General features: G+C 37.5%; 4 protein-coding genes across 6 annotated transcripts; 1 reads left to right on the top strand and 3 right to left on the bottom strand.

The window, feature by feature from the left end:
- Positions 1 to 189: 189 nt before the first annotated feature.
- On the bottom strand, positions 190 to 7,456 carry LOC103426201 (T-complex protein 1 subunit theta-like). The gene is made up of 13 exons (XM_008364297.4): positions 7,144 to 7,456; positions 6,723 to 6,985; positions 6,471 to 6,617; positions 6,166 to 6,327; positions 4,841 to 4,918; positions 3,701 to 3,834; positions 3,455 to 3,527; positions 3,270 to 3,347; positions 2,582 to 2,704; positions 2,324 to 2,418; positions 1,993 to 2,202; positions 1,403 to 1,460; positions 190 to 547 (listed from the first exon to the last, which is right to left on the bottom strand). The coding sequence occupies exons 1-13, from the start codon at positions 7,289 to 7,291 to the stop codon at positions 479 to 481; spliced, it is 1,638 nt and encodes a 545-aa protein (XP_008362519.2). The 5' UTR covers positions 7,292 to 7,456; the 3' UTR covers positions 190 to 478.
- Positions 7,457 to 8,071: 615 nt separating this feature from the next.
- On the top strand, positions 8,072 to 10,439 carry LOC103426200 (large ribosomal subunit protein uL5). Of its 2 annotated transcripts, XM_008364296.4 has the most exons (5): positions 8,072 to 8,296; positions 8,414 to 8,521; positions 8,645 to 8,687; positions 9,517 to 9,712; positions 10,052 to 10,439. In XM_008364296.4, exons 1-5 carry the CDS (start codon positions 8,294 to 8,296, stop codon positions 10,248 to 10,250), a joined length of 549 nt encoding a protein of 182 aa, XP_008362518.2. In that variant the 5' UTR covers positions 8,072 to 8,293; the 3' UTR covers positions 10,251 to 10,439. The 2 variants fall into 2 exon arrangements, with proteins under 2 accessions (XP_008362518.2, XP_008362517.2); XM_008364295.2 differs by lacking the exon at positions 8,072 to 8,296 and having other exon boundaries at positions 8,408 to 8,521.
- Positions 10,440 to 10,603: 164 nt separating this feature from the next.
- Positions 10,604 to 12,921, bottom strand: LOC103426199 (uncharacterized). 2 transcript variants are annotated; one of them, XM_070816982.1, is made up of 4 exons: positions 12,051 to 12,921; positions 11,680 to 11,790; positions 10,804 to 10,927; positions 10,604 to 10,743 (listed from the first exon to the last, which is right to left on the bottom strand). In XM_070816982.1, exons 1-3 carry the CDS (start codon positions 12,303 to 12,305, stop codon positions 10,847 to 10,849), a joined length of 447 nt encoding a protein of 148 aa, XP_070673083.1. In that variant the 5' UTR covers positions 12,306 to 12,921; the 3' UTR covers positions 10,604 to 10,743; positions 10,804 to 10,846. The 2 variants fall into 2 exon arrangements, with proteins under 2 accessions (XP_070673083.1, XP_008362516.2); XM_008364294.4 differs by having other exon boundaries at positions 10,604 to 10,927; positions 12,051 to 12,915.
- Positions 12,922 to 14,095: 1,174 nt separating this feature from the next.
- Positions 14,096 to 20,377, bottom strand: LOC103405850 (T-complex protein 1 subunit theta). The gene is made up of 13 exons (XM_029097274.2): positions 19,990 to 20,377; positions 19,595 to 19,857; positions 19,363 to 19,509; positions 19,057 to 19,218; positions 17,840 to 17,917; positions 16,970 to 17,103; positions 16,719 to 16,791; positions 16,558 to 16,635; positions 16,328 to 16,450; positions 16,070 to 16,164; positions 15,173 to 15,382; positions 14,648 to 14,705; positions 14,096 to 14,416 (listed from the first exon to the last, which is right to left on the bottom strand). The coding sequence occupies exons 1-13, from the start codon at positions 20,123 to 20,125 to the stop codon at positions 14,348 to 14,350; spliced, it is 1,626 nt and encodes a 541-aa protein (XP_028953107.1). The 5' UTR covers positions 20,126 to 20,377; the 3' UTR covers positions 14,096 to 14,347.
- Between the last annotated feature and the right edge of the window lie 2,987 nt (positions 20,378 to 23,364).

The following is a 23,364-nucleotide window of genomic DNA, read 5'->3' as shown; positions in this document are numbered from 1 at the left end:
GAGTCAACTTTAATTGTATAGCACTTATCCTCTCTATCGACTGAGAATTCCCAAGAAAGACTTCAAGTCGACTCACTATCCCCAAACTCGAATAACAAACATTCAGCATCCACAGCAAAGATTGTATAATCTCAGACTATATATTCGTGGCATTCATCACTAATGCTTGAAAAAGATTCAAGAGCTAAATACAACAGAAAACAAAATTCATTCAAGCTTTTCACTAAACATGGCTCAAGCACCAAATCGTCTTTCCGATCCAAAACCTGTACACCCCAACAACGGGCAAACAACGCGAAAACAACGCTTCTACTGTAACATAAAAGCGGCATTTACAAAGCGTGATCAGCGATAAGTTTCTTTTCCTCTAAACAAAACTGTTTCTAAAATGTGCTTTTCATATCTTAATGAAACAAAATATCACTAACGGAGCAATAGTACAAGGAAGATAGTCCGTCAATTGTGTGTCGCACGAAAATTAGTCTTCGTCCATCCCGGCAGGCTGATCTCTCCGACTTGGGCCACCTGCTGGTTTTGCCATTATGATCTGCAAGACAGTCGAAGGCATTGTCAATAAACACTTCTTAACGAATATTAGAAACATCTCAGCCGTGAAATTAGAAAAACGACTTTCGACACTGGACTAGACATCAAGATAGCTTTTATGCACTTTGTGATCTTGTTTTCGTCGTTTAATTTTCTATTGGTAGGTAATCATCAAGAGCCAATCAACCAAACCTTTGAAAAACGACCCCCTACTTATGCACTCAGCTGTGATAAGATGGGCAACACTAACAGATGCTATATTAGAAAATGCATTTGGAAGCCGAAAATTTCTTCTCTCTCACGTATTTAGGTAACCAGAAAGCCCGACAGCCAAGCATATGGAAATTCCTATTTCCTATCGAGCCTTCTGCACTGACGCCAAATTTACTAAAAAGGTGAAACAGTTCACAAAACTATCTTTCTTCTTTTCTTCTCGTCGTACCCAGTGCACAAGGCTCCCGCTTTACGCAAGGTCTGGGAGAGGTGAATGTCGGCTAACCTTACCCCATTTATGGAGAGGCTGCTCCCAAATCTTTCTTCTTTTCTTCTGTGGAAATAAAAAACTAACATTTGTGGTTCTTTATGGTTAGAATGGGACTTTGTTTTGTGTGGATACACATGAATATATGCGTGTGTACTAAGTTAGAACGTAGCTCAAAGACGAAATGAGAGAAACATTACATAAAACAAAAGATAAATAGACAACTAATCCATAGTGCCTCGACCAATTTCCAACTAATTAGCATTTTTCTACTTTCGCCTCAAAAGATGCAACCGGAGATTTATAAAAGAAGTGCATACCAAGTTTGGGTACTCCAAAACTAAGAAAGTTATTGGCAAATATAAGATATATTACCTGATCTACTCGTAGAACAGTGCAGGCAGCATCTGCAGCATACTTGAGAGCAAAGAACCTGAAACAAACAGCCCAACAAAGAAGATTGTTACCTATAAGACATGATACGACTTTCCTGACCAACCAAAACACATTGATTCCCATAAATTAAGGAAAAAGAACCGTCTACAATTACTAAAATATCCAATATGTATGAATTCAAGATCTTTTCAAGTTACTACTCAATTATCCAAATGAAACCTCATTGGTCCCAAAATACTACAAATCCTTTCACGCAGATGTAGCTCATATTGACTAATGTGAACCATCCACAAGTATCTTTAAAACAAATAAATGAAAAATGTGGCATTGTCGTTTCATTATAACTCAATGACTAGGTCATATGGCGAATAAAGGATTTCAGCATAAAGATGTAGTTGTTAGACCACAAAACTTAACTTCTTTTGCAAACAAATTCAGACCAAAATTTAATGTACAAAACTTAATCTTCATAACAATATTGCGTCAAACATCACAGCTGTAACATCATACAACGTATTGAGAACTCTCACACAAAAGTATGGATTGTTACAAGACATCTAACAGCTTACTTGGTTATGTGGAGGTCCCAAACATTAAGAGTTGACACATCCTTGCAACAGCCTCCCTCCAAGTCAAGGCCAACTTTGGTATTTCCTGATGCATGTTCAGCATATAGAGAAGATATGATCTCCATTGCATTAAGCCCAGCATTTTCAGCCAGTGTTTTAGGTACCATCTCGAATCTTTCAGCAAATTTTGCTATAGCATACTGATCCAATCTGCAAAACCATTGTTTTAGTACATGATTTCACTCATGCCCAATCGAGGCCAACAACAGGCATGTTACATATAAAATATCACTGAAAAATAAATAAAATACAAAAGGCAGATACTATTTACCCTGTTTCTGTAAAAGAGAATTCCTTTACTCTCCTAGCTAACTCAATTTCAGTAGCTGCAGCTCCAGGAACAATACGGCTATCCTTGCACATTGCCTAAAAATGAAATGCATCATGATAGAAAGATTCCAATGGCTTGGACACCTGATTAAACAATTTTCTTAAAAGTTCCTGAGAACCATACACTAGTAATGATGCAGAGGTAAAACAAAACCATCCCAACAAGAAAATGTGAATCTGAATGTTTCTCGTAAATTACCTTGTACGTGTTCACTCCATCATCAACTGCTCTTTCGAGGTCATCCAATATACTGTCAGTACTCCCTCGTAGAAGCACAGTGGATACAGAGTTACCCCCTTCTTCATTCTTCACAACAGTGACCTATGTGATAAATCAATGGGTCAAAAAGAAACAAGGAAAAACAAACGAGGCCAGGAAAAAAAATATATATTATAAACCAAATTCTATGCCCAGTGTTGTTATCACAGTCATTTCTGAGGTGTGAATCAGAGCAAGGCCGAAGAACAGGCTCTGCTGTACGGTTTAGCAAGACATGCTTCTGCCATGACAATGAGACGGCACAAGGTACAAACGATGCTGCAGTGGCAGCAAGAATGCCACAAACTACCTGTATCTTTTCCTATGCTTTTTGTTTATCTTTGAATACTTGAGCAGCTTTCTTCTGAGAGAGTTTGAACCTTCTCAATTGGTTGTTTGCACGGTTATATACAATTGATATACTGATGTTAGTTTGGAACTGTATTTTATGGACAAAGTGAATGTTATTTGTTCTAGGATTGCCATCACCCTTGAAATAAAGTTTATACTTGTAATTAATTCTTTTAATTATTTATATTTCTTCCAATTAAAGTAACGTGTCTTAACCTCGCCTCAACACCCACCCCAATGAAAATACTGATGTTCATGGAAACAACTTTCAACATACCCTAACACCAGCAATTTCCTCGACCGAGACAGAGTCAACATATCCCAAATCACCTGGGTTAGGCTGGCTGAGCTTCAACTGTTGCAAAAATACAAAGTGTATTAAGAAGCATTCGATAAGGTACTCATAAGATATATGACCAAAAAAAGGTTTTCTCATAAGATATCAAATTCTTCTAAAATTACCATGGCAACAGCACCAGTTGTACGGCAAAAGCGTCTCAACTCAAACTTTGAACTGATTTTCAACACCATGAGCCTGGAACCAAGAACTAGAAGGTCAAACACAAAAGAGCGCAAGGATATCTAAAGAGATCTTAAAGTACACATATTGAAGTGTATCTGATTCTGCAGTTCTAAGTAAAACAGTTTACGTAGCATGAATGCTACAAGGTCCGAAAAAGTTAAAAATAACAAGGAGTTAACACTTACTTGTACCGCTCACAAAAATGTAGTGCCATCTCTCCAACTGCTGCTCCGCTGACAATTACTTTAGCACCGGAATCTGCAACTGCTTTGATGAGCTCCTCAATTTTAGCTTCTTCTGTTTTTGCATAATTTTCTAGCTACATGATGACCAAGAAAACAGTTGCTAGTTAATGACATATCAACCACGTTAAACTAAACTTTGCAAATAATGGAAACATATAGGCAAAATATTAATATACGGAGACTAGAGAAACAGACATATTATATATTGCTAATACCAAAGAGAGAAAGAAAAGGTCAGAACGATTTAAAACAAAATCTGTTAAACTAATCATGCAAATACCAAATAATTCAGGCTCATGCATCACCCGATTCAAACATATTTACCATGTCTCAATTTCCTGAGACTAAAAGTAAAGAAGGAATGTAATCAAAAGTGGTTGCATGGATCTGTAGGGGACAATGAGTTTACAATAGTCTGCATACACACTAGATTTCAGTAGGGTCAAGAGGCTTAATTGTATTTGTACATGAGGTTAGTCTTGTCATTAGAGTTCAAGAACAGATGTCAACCTAACACTGTTTAATTATGAAAACCCAAACTACTATATGTATATATTAGTATACACGTACACGAGATTGCTTCTTAAACAGGATCTCACGGTTCAAATGGAAATGTCCAAACAATGCAGCAAAATATTCAAAACCCACACTTCAAGGCCCCAAACACAAAGCTAAATTCTAAATCCCCAGTCCTAAAACCCAACATTACACCCTAGAATAACAAATTATCTCATTACATGGAAAGGACGATAAAGAAGCCTAAAGGGGTTGGAATCCCACAATGTGAGACACCGTCAGAGGAACTATTAAGATGTATTATATATGACACAATTCTAGACACAGGGAAATCTGTACCAAATCATCAATGACATGTAGATATACAAGTCGCTACGAATTGGATATGAGATGCACAGTATATGATCCTCGCAACACCCACAGGAACCAATAATTTGTGTCTTTATATCAACTTATCAACACAAACGACTTCTCTCACTAATAAAGGACTTCTATATACAACACAAAAGACTTCTCTCACTAATCAGCTTCAACACACAGAAAACCTTCCTCTTCGTCAATTACCTGGTCAGCAGTATGAATTAGGACAGTTCCTTTGGTCTCAGTTGCAGAGGTATCAACACCACCAGCAAACACAGCAACCTGAAAAGGTAAAATAGAATATACAAGCTGAGATACCTGAACCTTGCAAGCATATATTTAGAGCACATAAAAAAGTTAAAGGATTTTTTTAATAAAAACTGGATCACACAACGAAGAACAGGCACGACCGATCATAAAGAATTATGAACTACAACAGAAGAAAGTTTAAAAAATAAATGGCACCAAAACTATATAACTTTAATTACTATTATTCATACCAACAATTCACGAAACACAAACATATAACTAACAAATTTAGCTCCAAAGCCTTTTTGGTTTAATAATTTAACACTCTATAAACGAAAGACCGAAGCACACTCATATTAAGTATATGTACAATCCAAAAAGCAAAAATAAAATTAAATGTGTCTGAAATATCAGTTACCCTTTACATATAACAAAAACAACAAATAAAATGGTCAAATATATACAGATTGTAAAGCATTGGACTTTACTGGGTTATCAGCTGTTCTCCAATGTCTCTAGAGTTCACTAAACTAAACTAGCAGTCACAGTTAAAAAAAGTAAAATAATACATTATTATGTGAATTGCAGCTAACCAGGTCACTATTTTCCTGCTTCCAAAGGTTTGAAGTGTGACAAATAGGGGACATTGTAAGTCCAAAACAGACCAACACCTACCCTATTCTAACTGGTATTTCTTTGATCAAACATCATCAGACCAACACAGACCAAAGGTTTATTTTAATCATTCAACAAACCTGCCATTTCCAGTGAATTTTTTCTGAAATATCATTGCATTATACTGTCTATGACAAACAAAAAGCAAATCAATTTAGGCATCTGACATTGGCAAATATCAACCAGCTTAATGACATTTAATGGTGGCGAAAAAGTATGATAAATGATAATCATGCTAACTTTCCTGTTACAATCATTGAATTTCCCCTTCCCTACACCCAGTATTCCATGCTGGAAGTTCAAATAAAGTACACCTCTACCCATCATTCACAAGTTGCTTCAAATTTCATATGAGATTCTCAGTATAATGTCCCTACAGTTCCCAGAGAAACCAATAATTTGTGCCTTTATATCAAAGTCCAAAGGTAAAGAATAGTGAAAACTCCATAAAGGGTGCTAAAAGGACAACTCAAAGTAATTAGCAAAGAGTAATCTGTCAAAGTTTTTAATAGACCATGTGGAAACAAAACACATCATTTCAAGGGTATAGCATGTACATTTTATGCAAAATGTTCAAAAGTACATATACATAAAAGACTGCGAACCTTGGCCTTCTCCATTCGCTTTATACTCCCCAGAGCATCACTTTTCAACACCATACCTCGAACTACTGTACAATTATGCAAACCCCCTCCCACAATCTTTGCAACACGTACATTATCCACATTGAAGTTTATTGGGTTCTTCGGGCACACTTGTATACACGCCTATATCGTCCAATAAAAAATTTACCATTAAAACTTGCTAACAAACGGTAATACACTATTCTTCTTTCCTTGGCTCAAAGTAAGCTGAGTAGCTGACATAGAAATTAAGGACTAACACATAAGGAGATAAAAGTAATACTTACATCGGCAACGAGTGAGGATAAGATATCCTCTTGCCCAAATTGCTTGCTGGCAACAGCAGCTTTCATTCTACAAACCACTTGTTCTTTGTTGCGCACATCCATGTTCTCAGAACCTTCCTCAACCAGTCCATCTAAGATTTCAATCGTCTGAAACGTTCAAAAAATAAAACAAAACTCAGAACACAAGAATTCCAATGATCTCAGTTCAACGAGAAAAAAAAAACACTCAGTCATAAAACGGAATTGACAAACCTTTTTGATAGCTTTATTGTACCCACTGATGATCTCGCTCGGGTGCAGGCCCATCCTGATAAGCTCCTCCGCGTTTTGAAGGAGCTCCCCGGCAAAAGAAATGGTGAGATTAGCGCCGTCGCCGATTTCTTCCTGCTGAGCCCTGGCTGCCAAAACCAAAATTTTGGCAGCAGGATGCTGAACCTCCAGTTCGTTGACAATGGTGGCGGCATCATTTGTCACAAATAGCTTGTCCAAGTGATTGATCACCATCTTATTCATACCTGATTATCGAAAAAGTATACAAATAATTCGAAAAAATTAAAAATATATATACACACACACACACACACACACACACACACACACACTTGCAAAAGTATGCATCTGATCCACCAAAAGGGAGTGTGATTTGTAGTGGGTGGCGTAAGAGAGGACATACCATTGGGACCGAGAGAAGTTCTGGTGATGGTGGAGAGTTGCTTGCAGGCATCGATGTTCTTCAGCACCGCCTCGTCCAAACCGGAGAGATGCTTGTGGCCCTCCTTCAGCATCGATTGTATTCCGTAGGGCTGCATTCCGAACCCCATCTTCTTCTTCCTCTGCTACTCCTGTACTTTTCGTTGCAACTGCAACCCTAGAAAAGTGGAAATGGCCGCTTAAACCTTGCTCCCTCAAACTCAAGCCCTTTCTCGTTCAACCCAGACGCTTCTAGTTCTCGCGGGTTTTTCTTCTCCATTAAAAGAGGTAAAACACAACTACTGACCAGTAAGTACTCTATTGTTACTGACGGCTTACGTGGCCCAATAGGCATATTAAATAAAAATTCTCCCATTGAAGTTGAAAGAGATATTTGTGGGTTTGTTCCGAATTTGTATAGAACTACCATTTTTTTTTTTTTTGAACTTTAATTTTATGTGATTATCTTTTTGAACTTTTATAAATAGTTAATTTTTCCCATTGCGTTAGATCTAAAATTTATGCGAGATCAAAATGGATAGTAAATTTGATGAAAATTTTTAATATCTAGCATTAGGAAAAAAAATTATGAAGTTTTAACAAAACATTTCCAGTATTGTTTACTTTTAACGAAAAGTCACATTTATACATTTCTCTGATACTATTCATTATACCTTTAAAAATGGCTTTTCATTAAAATGGAAGTTTTTTTTGAACTTTTTGTTAGTTTTCTTAAAAAATTAATTATTTATAAAAATTCAGAAAATAATTGGCAAAATTAAAATTTAAAAGGAAAATATGCTAATTATAAAAAATTTAAAATTAATAGATTAAAATTAAAATTCAAGAAGAAAATTAACTGTAACATACAAATTTTGGAAGCAATTCGACAAATATGGTAAGTAGAAATGAGTGATTCATGTGACGATATTCTCCACGGGCGGGCCAGTGCGAAGCTACCCAAGCCCTAAAATATAGAAGCAAAACTGTAATTTTGAAAGTCTAAGAGGGGTGCTTGTGTCTCCTAAAACCCTAGCTCCTCATACACTGGAGCTCTGGTCATATTAGGGTTCTTGCTTCTCTCTCACTCTTCGTACCAGACCCCTACTGCGGCTGCCACCCACCAATCCCAAATGGTCTCTCTCTCTCTCTCTCTCTCATCGATTTCAATGTTTAATTTCTGCATTTGGGTGTATGTTAATCAAGTTTGGTAATGGTTTTGAATTGGATTTTGTGGGGTGTGGGAAATGCAGGCTGAAGAGAAGAAGTTAGCGAACCCCATGAGGGAGATCAAGGTCCAGAAGCTGGTGCTCAACATCTCCGTCGGTGAGAGCGGAGATAGACTCACGAGAGCCGCCAAGGTACTCCCCATTGCTATCCTCACCTCCCATCCCATCTCACACAAATTCTGTAATGCTATCTTATAGTAGAGCCTGTAGAGGAATTTTTGTTTTCTGTTTGATTTAATTGTTTTTTGTTTGAAGGTGTTGGAGCAACTCAGTGGCCAAACACCCGTTTTCTCCAAAGGTAATAATTTTTTTTACCCGTTTGGATTTTTATTGGTGACTTAGAGTACTTGGATCTATCGGAAGACGTGACACATAACCGAGCCCAATGGCATTATAAGATTCATATAGCCGACCCCATTTAGTGGGAAAAAGCTTTGTTGTTGTTGTTTGGATTTTTATTGGTAATTCTTTTTTTGCATTATTTCATCTGTCTGCTGCTACAAATTAGTTTGCTTTTCATGGGTTCTCATTGGAAGTGAAATCAAAATCTTGGGTTTATGTTTCACTATGTTGACTACTTCTTTTGTTATTTGTTTTCGGAATCATAAATTGACTATGAGTTTGAGTGCATTAAGAGTTTTCTGATTTTATCTGTATCATGGGGCGGTGTTTGCATATGATCTTTTCCTTTGTGTTTCATCAATTTGCCTATATTTTACCTTCTTATTGCTTCAACGGTTGAGGAATTTTGTCTATAATACTCCAAGAGCCCAAAAGTTGAATTGAGTGTGGACTTTGTTCTGTTTTCGTGCTTTTAGCCCTTCTAGTTAGATATGTTTAAGGTCTTGGCTAATGACTTAGTTGTTAAGGAGTCTAGCAGATTGACGTTGAGTCTAGCGGATTGACGTTGTTAACTCTGGTTAAATTTTCTAGTAAAAAGGTTTTTGCTGATAGACCAGCCTCTTCTGTAATTACTTTCTGGAACTAAGTAGTGTGAATGTATGAATTTTTGGAATTTTCCTTTTATTGGATAGTAATTTTTCATTTGGTTTATGAGTATTTGTTGTATATGTTTTCATCTGTGTTATACCGTATACTAATGTGATTCTCTCATTTGCAATATATAGCGAGGTACACTGTTCGATCCTTTGGTATCAGGCGTAATGAGAAGATTGCCTGTTATGTTACCGTGAGGGGCGACAAGGCGATGCAACTTTTGGAGAGTGGATTGAAGGTCAAGGAATATGAGTTGCTACGAAGGAACTTCAGTGACACTGGTTGTTTTGGATTTGGCATCCAGGAGCACATTGATTTGGGAATCAAGTAAGCTGCTTTATTTTCTAGAATAAATGGATTCGTGATTTTGCTGGAGACCGTAATAGCTGAATTTTGTAGATGATATGTAATTTCCGTCTACCATGTACAGGCGTTTTGCATGCATAGTAGTGTATTTGCTAGTTAGGATTGTCCTATAATTTTACAGTGACTCTTAGGAAGCAGTTCTTAGTTTGTTTTGTATTCCGTCCTGGAAGCAGTTATAGAAACTTTGGGTCAATTTGATTGTTATTTGGACTCTTTTGTTGCTTTTCCTGTCTTATTTATCTGATGTTCTTGCTCAATGCATTGTTTATTCATTCTTGTTATTTATCATCTTTCTTTCAGGTACGATCCTTCTACTGGTATCTATGGAATGGATTTCTACATTGTTTTGGAGCGTCCAGGTTACCGTGTGGGTCGTCGTCGCAGGTGCAAATCTCGCGTGGGGATCCGGCACAGAGTCACAAAGGATGATGCCATGAAATGGTTCCAGGTCAAGTATGAGGGTGTGATTCTTAACAAGTCGCAGCAGCTCACAGCTTAGGCCCCAACTTTTGTCGAATTAGTTTGTTCGGTCTCTATGACCAGCTTCTGTTAAATTTCAGTTTTGTCAAAGCTTGAGTCAAGGTTTGGAACAGAGTATGTTAATTTGTTTTTCGAATGATAAGCTTCTGGATGTACCTCCAAAATTTTTGTAGTTACTATATACCATTAGATCTTGAGTTGCCCGGAACTTCGGTTTCTTTGCTGCACGCTTGTCGTAAGCTTCTTGTTTGTGTCGAAACAAGTTGTGTATTTATCTGCTTGAAAATTTGTTCGATTTAAAAGAGTCAAAAGTATAAATTTACTTCTCAACTTCAGGTAATGAAACAAACGGAACAAATTGAATCCAGAGAATTCACAGGATCAAAGTAAAGATTTCTGATAAAATTGTCTCGTAACTAGCTTACACCACCCCATATCAAAAATCCAAAGAAATACGATTCAAAACTCCAAAGGATGAAGGCAGACAAAAGCGACTGCATTTGATTGCCAACCTTTCTTGAAACTACAAAGGATGTAAGGGAGGCAAAAGCGACTGCATTTGATTGCCTAACATTTCTCCAAACCAGTTTATAGGACGACAGGGACCATATGTGTTCATGGAATGATAAGCTTCTTGCCAGCATAGATCGTGTCTCCTGTAAGACCGTTCGCCTCTTTGATCGCATCAATGGATACCTAATATGAGACGTGCATGAAAAGACAATGTATACATCAATTGAAAAGCAAACCAAGATTACCAAAATAAATATAACTAACTAGTCATATTGCTGCGATTCAATTGAAGTAGGCCTTGTGCAATGAGCAACGAGAGATGCAGATTGTCTTAACCTTCAATCGTTTCTCGAGCGGAAGCACTCAAGCATTTCAGAATGAAGTAAATCAAATTCAAATGTCATATGTTGCTCTGGTAACCAACATTCAAATCCGTTGATCAAATGTTATATGTTGCTCTAGTAACCAAGTAACATTCAAATCCTTTGAGCCGGTTAGTTGGATCAAGCTTAGTTCAGTCACGAACGAGCCACTTCTTTGCAAGTGACAAATTTCAAGGTTTTCAAAACATGGCCTAGAATTTCCCGAACATTCAAGGACAAAAGGGCAGGAACTTTACAGACACGTAGTCATCGAGATACAAAGTACATGTTTCAAAGTCCGTCGAAAATTTCACAGCTGTTTTCTTTTTCCAGGGGTTGCGTCTTGTTTGTATGATTATTGTTCGAAAAAACAGATTCACAATGTGCAAGTTAAAGGTGTTTTCAACATCTCTTCAACATATATCTCCCAAAGCATATGGATATGGTTTAAAATCATAAACTTAGCAGGCCGCAATTCGACGCCAAAAGAACTACTTCATGGATGCCAATTCTCCAAGAAAAATGTAGACACATGTGCAATACAAAGACGGTTAAAATAGTTGAAAAGCTTACCCCATGTTCTCTAGAGAGTCCCCAAAGAGTGTCTCCTTTCTCGATCTCTATCGTTTTATGCGATGACTTCGGCGTCTCCCGTGCATTTTGGTCCTTGCTGGTAATGGATTTCTGCAATAACATCCACAAATCAAATCAATGTCGATTTTGCAGTGTGCCAGAACACGGCCCGATAAAACGATAAAATACACACTGAAAATTTTCTCCAAAACTAAATCAGAATACAAGTAAAGGGTTTTTTTTTTTTCTTTCTAAAATGTACACATGATTTGATCACTCAAATAACAATAAAAATTCAAAAATTCACAAACAAGTCGAAACAAACAAGGAAATGGGTGACCCCAAATCGTCAAATCAAAACTTGCGCGTACCGGAAGAGGAGGGTGTGGTTCCTCGGCAGTGATGGGTTGCTGTTGCTGGGAAGGGAGAGGCGGCTGCGATGGAGGCTGAATGGGCTGAGTTGACTCGGAGAGTGGAGGAGTTTCTTCATTTCCGCTTTTGTTAAAAGGGTTTAGAGCTTTGAGAATGCTCATAGCGATGCCGGAGAACACCACTAAGCCGGCAGTCTTGGCGATGGAGTCGTCCTTAGGATCGCCGTCGCCAGCGGCGGAGCTTCGGTCGGACATTGATGGTTGGTTCAAGGGGGGAAAGGGAAGGCGAGGAGAAGAGCTTGAGACTTTATGTTGGGGTTGAGGTTTTTCAGTCAGATCTCCTACTTTGGCACTTCAGGACTTTTTTTTTCTTACAAATAAGTACCCATTTTTGTTTTAAAAAAAATAACCGATTTATACGTGTCTAAATGTTTTGGAGACTATTATTACAGTATTGTTCTTTCTAATTATAAAAAGTTTAAAGTGCAAAACAAAATTTTTAAAGTACCAATAACTATTCCCTATATTTTAATTTAGTATAATTATATTAGAGTATTTTCACCAACAAATACAAAATTGAGACATAAAAATCACATTTATATTTCTCATTTACTAACAGAACTTACAAATGAACGCATCTTGACAGAATCATGGTAGCTAAATTCGGCATGGTGCGCATATTGCATAAGTGAGTATACCAATTCGGCTTCTTCGTTAATCATTTCTGCATCCGCAATTTCAACACTTGCTTGGTATTGTGACATCTGCATTGTCAAGCTACGCCTTCTTCTATCGTTCATTGATGAGATATTAATGATTTTGAGGAAACAAAAACACTTTGAAAGTTGGAAGATTGGTGAATATGTTGTGTGATGGTTAGATATTCAACATATTCTTATATAGAGGATGATTGAAGGTTTGTGGCTCTATCATGTGTTTTGTATATGTTTCATATGTGTTTTGTGTTTTGTGTGTCTTGTGTGTTTCATATATTTTGTGTTTATACATCCCTATCATGATTTTCATATTCTTCCATAGTGTTTCATGAGTTTCATGTATCGATTTAGTGATTTTTCAATATTTATCGGAATTTAAATATTTTTTGTTAAAATGTTCATAAAATTAATTTATGATAGTCTACATAATTTTTTTTAAAGTTAATTTTAAAAAATAGTCTAAATTCATTATTTAATAATCTGGGGCTAAAATTCTAGGCCAGAAGGGTTGGAGCAAAAAAGCTATTTCTGAGTTAAAACCTAAATTTTCTATGCTAAAAATTTTATATTTTAGGCTCAGAATTAGAGATGGTTTTAAAAATGTAAAAAATTAACATCCTTCGAAGATAATATTTTACTATTAAATAGCTTTCCGGCAAACAAGATACTAACAATGCCCATTTCAAGGCATTTTACCTTTCTCACTTTAATGCTATTTGCATTTCAAAAAAAAAAAAAAGAGCAATGTTGCACCCTCTTTTGATGTAAATTTACACTAAAAATGCCCAATAACCCTCTTAGGTTCTCCCTTTAAAAGAGGAAACTTAGATGAACTATATACATACACTCTCACAGTGACGTCTCGATCAAATAATATAATACAATTTGCTAATCTCACTTCATATGACTTTGTGTTAATAGATCAAAACACCACCGTACCAGCATGAGGGAGGGTGAACAGAAAATTTTGCTCAAGTAAATTTCGGATTAAGCTCAACCGCTCGAGCAAAGGGGAGTGGGTGAATGGTAAACCTTGGGTTCTAATCCTTTTTTAACCGAGTTTTTCTTTTAGCCACCAAAACAGACGATATTGGGAAAGAGAGAGATTCAAACGCTCGACCTCGGGTGTAGTTTTTGGCCGGAAAAACTTTCTCACAAGAACAATAAAAAGGACAATCGGAGAAACCGACACCAGAATTACAGCAACTTTGAGAAACAAAGAGGACCACATAAACATTTGAACAGCTAAAGAGAAGATGGCAAGCAAATACAAAGACGAAAACTGCACCGGGGAAGTATCATTGAACAAAGGCTAGAGGAAAGAACGAATTGAAGAAACATAATCTGCAGTCATAGAAGGAGAATTTATATAATTCCAATCCATTAGTGTCTAGCAGGGGCACATACGAAAACAAAAGCTTTCGACAAAACCTCAAGGACCAGCCAAGACCACAAAAACTCGAGGACCAGCTAGAACAAAAACTCGAGAAACCAAACACGCTTTTCAACTGTCCTCGTATCCTAAAATACAAGCGAGATAGTTAGTTGTGGCACAAAACTTGTTTTGTGACACAAAACAAGTTAATCCTCATCCATCCCTGCAGGCTGATCTCTCTTACTTGGGCCACCTGCTGGTTTTGCCATTATAATCTGCAACACGGTCAAGGCATTGTCAAAAAAAATATCAGCTGCCGCCTTTTTTTATCTTACTACCATTACTTATATTTATTAAGGTAATCATAATGAGCGAAATATTTGAAAGCAGCCGTCAATTTATATGCAATAGTTGCGATAAGGTGGGCATCCTTACGAGAAGATATATTGGTAACGATACACTTAGGGACCAAAAAAAGCATTGACCAATGGTTACTAATTACTTACTTGATCTACTCTTAGGACAGTGCAGGCAGCATCCACAGCATACTTGAGAGCAAAGAACCTGTAACAAACATCACAAGAAAGGTCAGGCCAAAAAAGAAAGAATAAAATCCCAAGACGAAATATGGACGCCTAATATCACATATAAAGAAAAACAACATTGGGCAAGAGTTTACCGAAAAATCTAGTGGTTCAACAAATAATTTTGATTTCAATGAATCAAATAAAAGATCTACAATTACAAATATTCCCTTGTGTAAGGAGTAATTGGCCAACAAGTGAACCTAAACTGATGAACAACTACAGATGCAGAAGGAACTCATTGACTATTCAATTTCAAAACCACCAAAAAGGGCATGGAAATTCAAAGTGTCCTCTACAAACAAATTCTAGACCCAAAATTTAATGCACAAAACTTAATCTTCATGAACAAAATCGCATCAAGCATCACAGTTGTAAGTTGTAACAATACACAATGAAATCCGTTCCCATAAAAACTTGACTTGAAAGATGACAAAGAAAGCTTACTTAGTTATGTGGAGGTCCCAAACATTAATAGTCGACACATCTTTGCAACGGCCTTCCTCTAAGTCAATGCCCGCTTTCGTATTTCCTGATGCATGTTCAGCATAGAGAGAAGATATGATCTCCATTGCATTCTTCCCAGCATTCTCAGCCAGAGTTTTAGGCACCATCTCAAAACTTTCGGCAAATTTTGCTATAGCATACTGATCCAATCTGCAAAACCAGTGTTTCTTTAGTGTGTTACTTATTTCTCTCACGCCCAGATTCTATTTTATGCTGTCAGGGACAACGTTACAAGCAAATTACAAATCCAATATTGCAGATCACCCTAAAAAATCTAAACGAATCATATCAAAATTCATGATTTCTAAACCACACCGTTTTTGGACCAGAACATCCATGACATATCTGTTTTTTTTCTTTTGTTTTGCTTTTGCTGCTAGTCATATTTCCTTTACGTGTTAATTTGGTTGGATCATTTAAAACTGCGAAAAAGGAAGCATTCATCGGAACAAAGCTGCCGAAACAAGTTCAAAGAAGTTTAATGACAGAAACTGGCGAAAAAGTGTCTGAAAAAAAAAAAAAACAAAACAAAACCAAAACATAAAACTGTTTCTGGAAAAAAAAAATCAGATACGGTGTTTGTTTTGTCTATGCACAAACAAACACTGTATCTGGAAAGAAAAGAACCAAAATCCATAAACAATGACTTAAATTCCAGAAACAGTGACTTAAATTCTAGAAACGGTCTACGTTTTAACCTTTGACTAGCTAATTCCACCTCATTTGAGGATTAAATCATTACTTATTGTTGGTCATTTTTGTCTGACGAGCAGAAATCTCCATGTGTATTATGTAATTCAGTTGAACTAAAATAATTCAAAAACAGAGACAATTTACCCTGTTTCTTTAAAAGAGAATTCCTTCACTCTTCTAGCTAACTCAATTTCAGTAGCAGCAGCTCCAGGAACAATGCGGCTATCCTTGCACATGGCCTGACAATGAAATGCATTAGGAAAGCAAGAAATTACTTTCAATGGTTTGGACACCTGAATACAGAACAACTTCAAGAGTTCCAGAGAACAATATGCCTCCAGTGATTGCTAAAACAAGCCAGCCAAACAACACAGAAAACTCTTAATGCTCCACATAAATTACCTTGTATGTGTTCACTCCATCATCAACTGCTCTTTCAAGGTCATCTAATATACTATCAGTACTTGCCCGTAGAACCACAGTAGCTACTGAATTCCCACCTTCTTCATTCTTCACAACAGTGACCTACATAAAAAATCGTTAGATGTATCAAGAAGATGAAAAAGAAAATAACCGAGAACAAGATAATTTTGATACAGTACTAGGTCTAAGGAAACATCTTTTCAGCATACCCTAACACCGGCAATTTCCTCAACCGCGACAGAGTCAGCATATCCCAGATCATCTGGGTTAGGTTGGCTAAGCTTCAACTGTTGCAAAAATACTTTGTAAGATTCTCATAATTAAGAAACATTCAATAAGGTTCTCACAAATCAGATTCTCGTGAGATTACCATGGCAACAGCACCAGTTGTACGGCAAAATCGTCTCAATTCAAATTTTGAACTGATTTTCAGCACCATGAGCCTGGAATCAAGAAATAACAAGTTAAAACAGAAAAAGAGCTCAAAGATCTCTTAAAGAGATTTGAATACCTTAAGATGGGTATTGAAGGGTTTATCTGATTCTACGGACACAAGTATCAGTTTATGCTGCAACGGTTGGAAAGGATAAAAAAAAAATATGACAAGATGTTGATACTTACTTGTACCGCTCACAGAAATGTAGTGCCATCTCTCCAACTGCTGCTCCACTCACAATTACCTTGGCACCAGAATCTGCAACTGCTTTAATGAGCTCCTCAATTTTAGCTTCTTCAGTTTTTGCATAATTTTCAAGCTACATAATGACCAAGAAAATCATAGTTAATGAGATATCAACCACCTTAAACCTAACTTTGCAAACAATGGAAGACAAAAGGCACACAACTTTAAAATACCAACTACAGAAACAGATACAGATATTTTGCTAATACCCAGGAGAAAATAGATCAAAACATTTTAAGAAATACCAAAAAAAAATTAGCTGCAATAAACTGACACCAGCTCAAGTACTATGGACCTAAAGGCAAGCATATTAAAACACCAAGAGGTCCAATACATTCTGTTAAGATGTACAAAGGGATAGAAACTATATTTTGTGAAACTTTTCCAAAATGAAAGTAAAACAGACTTAGATATAGTAGTAAAGTGAAATCGCAGAAACTGGTAAAACACATTAGAAGAAATCATCACTTCTTCATGTACAGCCCTTTAACCAAAAGACAAACTAGGGGAGATTAAAAAGAAATAACAAGGACCACTTCAAGAAGAGTACAGAGTGTTCCAATCATGTACAAGCACAATAGAAATAAATTAAACCTTGTGAACCATATGCATACGAAGAAGAACTTAACTAGTTGCACATATAAACTAAGTATTCAAGAAACTGCCACCAAACATGACCTTTATGGGATCAATTGCACATATAAACTAAGTTTTTTGGTTGCAACATAAAAAGAAAATTCGAACTTTTGCTACATAGAATTACAAACAATCTCCCATTCCTCCAGAACAACAAACACACACAAACATACCTGGTCAGCAGTATGAATTAGAACAGTTCCCTTCGTCTCAGTTGCAGAGGTATCAACTCCACCCGCAAACACAGCAACCTGAAAAGGTTTAACAGAATATACAAGCTCATAAACTTGAACCTTTCAAGCATATATTTAGACCGCGTAAAGGTAAAGGGTTTTATAATAAGAGATAGCGATCACAATACAGAAAACAGGTATGATCAAGCATAAAGTATTATAAACTACAATTGAAGAAGATTCAAAAGTTCAACGGCACCAAAGCACTATAAAGTTAATAATATTATTCAAATCGCCAATACAAACACACACTTATGTTACTAGCTTACGAAAACAAGCAAACTGTTAGCAGATATACGTGAAGATAGAAAACTAAATTCCAAATAGTCAACGTGTGGTGCATTTTCTGAACTTCAATACATGAAGAAGAACATGTTATGACAAGAAGGCTGCTGCAAATCTTGAGCATAGCATATTATTGAATGCAATATGCCAAAAATTAGTGTTATCAATGTAATAACATGAAATCAGAAGCCCTAATCACCACAATTAATAAAATAAAAAGAACACCATTTTCTCTGGTACCCAACAAACCAGGCCAACATTTTTCCTGATTCCAAAAGTTTGAAGTATGAAAAATAGGGAAGAAGGCAGTGTGTAAGTTCACACCAGACCAACACCTACTTATTCTAATGGGTATTTGCGTTGAATCATCAATTTTACATCATAATCATTCAACAAACCCACAATTTCCATAGATTTTTCAAAAGTATCTTCAACCATGCTGACTATCACAAGCAAATAGCAATTCCATTTGGCAACTGCCCTTGACCAACATAAACTACCTTCAAGGACATTTATGGTAACGAAAAGATATGAAAATCATGCTCATTTTCTTATAATTATTGAGTTGCTTCTTCCCTATACCCAATATTTCATGCTGAAAGTTTCAATGATGTTTCGTCCATCATTTACAAGCTGTTCCAAATTTGATATGAGATCCTCAGTATAGCGTCCTCACAATACCAGTAATTTGTGCCTTTATATCAAAATCCAGAGTTAACGGATAGTGAAAACTCCCAAAATGGTGCTAAAAAGACAAGAGTAAATCTGACAAAGTTTTTAATGGACCATGAGAAATGAAACTCATCATATAAGGGTATATCATGTATATCTTATGCAAAAGTTCAAAAGCAGATGTGTAAAAGATTGCTAACCTTGGCCTTCTCAATTCGCTTTATACTCCCCACAGCATCAGTTTTCAACACCATACCTCGAACTACTGTACAATTATGCAAACCCCCTCCTGCAATCTTTGCAACACGTACATTATCCACATTGAAGTTTGCTGGGTTCTTGGGGCATACTTGTATACATGCCTGTATCATCCAATAAAAATGTTTACCATTAGAACTTGCTAACAAACAGTGACATGCTATACTTCTTTCCTTGGCTTCAAAATAACTGAGTAGCTGACATAGAAATTAACCAATATTACAAAAGGGGAAACAAGTAATAATTACATCGGCAACAAGTGAGGACAAGATATCTTCTTGGCCAAATTGCTTGCTGGCAACAGCAGCTCTCATTCTAGAAACCACTTGTTCTTTGTTGCGCACGTCCATAATCTCGGAACCTTCCTCAACCAGTTCATCTAAGACTTCAAGCGTCTGAAATATTCAAAAAAATGGAACAAAACTCAGAACATTAGAAATTCTAATAACAGATAAAAATCAGAAAGGGGGATTGAAAAACCTTTTTTATGGCTTTGTTGTATCCACTAATGATCTCACTCGGGTGCAGACCCATCCTGATAAGCTCCTCTGCGTTTTGAAGGAGCTCCCCGGCAAAAGAAATGGTGAGATTAGCGCCGTCGCCGATTTCTTCCTGCTGAGCCCTGCCTGCCAAAACCAAAATCTTGGCAGCAGGATGCTGAACCTCCAGTTCATTGACAATGGTGGCGGCATCATTTGTCACAAATAGCTTGTCCAAGTGATTGATTACCATCTTATTCATACCTGATTAGTGAAAAAGTGGACAAATAATTCAAAAATTAAAATTAAAAAGTATGCTTGCAAGTATCGGATCCACTAAAGAGATCCACCAAAAGGGTCTGTGATTTGTAGTCAGTAGAGTAAGAAAAGGAATACCATTGGGACCGAGAGAAGTTCTGGTGATGGTGGAGAGTTGCTTGCAGGCATCGATGTTCTTCACCACCGCCTCGTCCAAACCGGAGAGGTGCTTGTGGCCCTCCTTCAGCATCGATTGTATTCCGTAGGGCTGCATTTTGAACTCTTTTCTTCTTCTTTCACTACTCTTTCTTTCTCACAGATTCTGCAAAACCCTAACCCTAGAAATGGCTGCCTTACAAAACCCTACTCTCTGCAACTGAAGACGTTTTCTTTGAACTCAGACTGCGCGGAGCTCTTTTTCTTGTCAAGGATGCGGCTCCTCTGCAGTTATGCCTTCTGCACTTGTTTGCCCGGTACGAAATCTGCATCCTCCAACTAATCCAATGGATTGATCGGTTGCCAGGTCATTTGAAACAACTCTTGTTAATTGGAGAAATAACCCCTCATGGTGAATCGGGGACGGGGTATTCATAAGATAACCCTCACGGTAAAAAATTAAAATTAAATAAACTCATATGATAAAGTCCATTAGGATTTACGTTCAAAATTAAAAGTTTCGTCACCAAGTTAAATTTTTGATCGCCTGCATGTTGAGACTTTTAACGAAGAGTTAGCGAAACTTTTAATTTTGGACTTGAATCTAACAAACTTTATGACAAGGGTTTAATTCTTAAATGTTTTTACTATGGGGCTTTATTCTGAATACTCTATCACCACAAGACCGAAATTTCTTACACGAAGAAATACCTTCACAGGTTCGTTGATTGTAATCTGCACGCTTGTCGAATCCCTCGTCGAGATGTAACTCTAAAGGCTGTTAGGGTGGCTTTGTTTGAGTGGTTGTGGTGGTGTACCTGCAAAAAAAGTACTTCGATGCTCACGTCAATCAGGATGAATTGGCATTATCTAGTCAATGGTTTCAGATTGTGTACATTGTTCTCTATCTCAACTCCCTTTTTATATAACTATGATGCTTGAGGAGCAAGTATCAGTCCCTCGATTCTCATTTCATCTCCAGAATTGGAGGTAGTTACTCACCTCCCTCTACCCCTCTTCTCGGCTTTGCATTCACAAATTTGACCCATAGTTTCCATGTTCTTCATCTCATATGTATACGAATGACAACTAATATATCATGCACGTGGGTTGAGGGCACATCCTTGTTGGTGTTGAAGAACAATGTTTGAGTTAAAATTTCAACTTTGGAAAGACTCGATAGTATCTAGAACAAACAACGACAATATCTGGATGTGAAATGGAAAGTTTATTTTTTGTTGTAAAACTTAAAAATGAGTTTTTGGACTAAGTAAACGACATCGGATGGATAAAATCCTCATACATCACAGCAAATAAATGAGTTTGAACTGGGACATCGCACTATTTCCAATAGGGTATTATGAGCCTGAAACGAAGTTCGGGCGACAATTTCAGAATTCCCCAATGCGTGCAAAGGACAAAATTACCCTCGAGCCACACCAAAACTCCCACGCGCAAGCAACAGGCAATCTCAACTCAATCAAGGTCAAAAGTGATCAAAATATGTATTTATTCAAAACATATTTCATCCATCTTCATCAAATCCTCCCCATAAGGTAACCCTCAATTATTCATTCAAATTATGATTAATTACATAAATTAATTTATTAATTTCCTAATTAATTAATTATGTTTCTAATTAATTTCCTAATTTATTGCAAGATATTATTTTGACATAATATCTTGCAATTACACCAAAAACCACCATAAGTGGCCGGACCCCTTTTCTCCAAATCGGGGTCGGCCACACCCCTATAAATAGCTCTCATTTCTCCCAAAAACCTAAGTCGAATTCTCTTCTAAAATTCACCAAATTTCTCTAAAAACTTTCTCTTTCAAATTCTAACTTTGGTATCGGAGGTTCTTCGGCCAAAGCTCCCCCATTCATCGTGAGTGTGTGAGGCTCTTGGCTTTGACCTAAGGTGTTAATTGTTTTGCAAATGCATTTTCGTCCAAGAAGGAGAAGGTGGAAATTTGCATCCACAAATTGGTGGTTTCATTAAGAGTTTGATTCACAAGCTCGAAGAAGACTCTCGTATTCAACATTTCTAATTTCTCGTTCATTTGTAGATTTTTTGTACATTCTTATTCCTAGAATTTTTTATAAAATTCTTTGAATAAACATAAAAGAAAAGTATAATGAATAGAGATTCGGAAACCACAACGAATGGAACTTCCAACGTTCAAGATTTTGGACCACAACGATCTACGAGGCTCAAGATTACGAGTGGAGTGACATCACCCTCACGAGGCACTACTGTGACAACCACTGTGGTAGCAGCCACGGTAGTAACCCTCGGCGATCCCATTGCTCACATGAGTAGGCCACCTCGCAACAACATGCCCTAGCCCGTGCCACAAGGAAGCTAGCCCAAATTGAGCAGGCCACGACCTAAAAGACACAAGCCTTGAAAGCAGCCCAGCTTGCTGCCACTTCAGCAGCCCAAGCCCAGATCTCAGCAGTTGAAGCCTGGCACGCCCAGGCCCACGTCACAAAGCAGCGCCAAACCTAGGCCTGCGCTGCACTATAGCAGGCCTAAGCCGAGCCGAAAGCGACCCAGCACCCTTCAAAGCCGAGCCCAAGATCTGTAGGCCCAAGCCGCGCCGAATGAAGCCCAGCATCCATGCACTTCAACAACCTAGCCCGCGTCCACGGTCCGACTCGTGCTTACGACCCGACCTGCTCCCACGGTTTAATTTGAGGTCCAACCTATTCCCTTGACCCCTCTAGTAACCTACACTAGTCCAAGCCCAAGGCGAGCAGGCCCAATAGTGTCGAATGCAGCTCAGCTCCCCGCACCACATCAAACCGCACAGGCCCAGCCCAAAAAGACTCGACCCAAGCCACGACCCAGCACGAGCCCATTACACACCCAAATCGAGCCCAAGCCTTGCACCCACGTGCGCCGCACACACTCCAGCCCATTCCCGTGGTGTCCTAAGCAGCCCAAATGTATCCAAGATTGGTTCAACCATCCTGACTCCAAATTTATGGGCCGACGATTGAACCGGGGGTATTTTCACCATATTTCTTCGTGGATTTGACATTTTCCAACTTAAATCTCACTTTCGGAGTCTACCACACTTCCACTACTCAAAGAGACACATTTTATCCAAGCTCTTCTAACCTAGTGGAGAACAATACTTATCTTGACAAGTCATAGAGTTGACGAGCGCCCTCGCACAGCAGACGACCTTTGTGAATCAGCTTCTGTAGCACACCGAGATGCAACGTGCCCCGAACAAGGTGTCCCTGATAGACACATAATTATTCCATTTATTACCTTTATATTTATATTTATTAGTGCTTGATACTGATTATTTGGAGTAAATTACTTTAGTTTTGTAATTTATAAG

Source organism: Malus domestica, chromosome 17 (assembly GCF_042453785.1).
Source record: "Malus domestica chromosome 17, GDT2T_hap1".
Taxonomy (NCBI): domain Eukaryota; kingdom Viridiplantae; phylum Streptophyta; class Magnoliopsida; order Rosales; family Rosaceae; genus Malus; species Malus domestica.
This window is presented reverse-complemented; position numbering and strand designations above follow the sequence as displayed.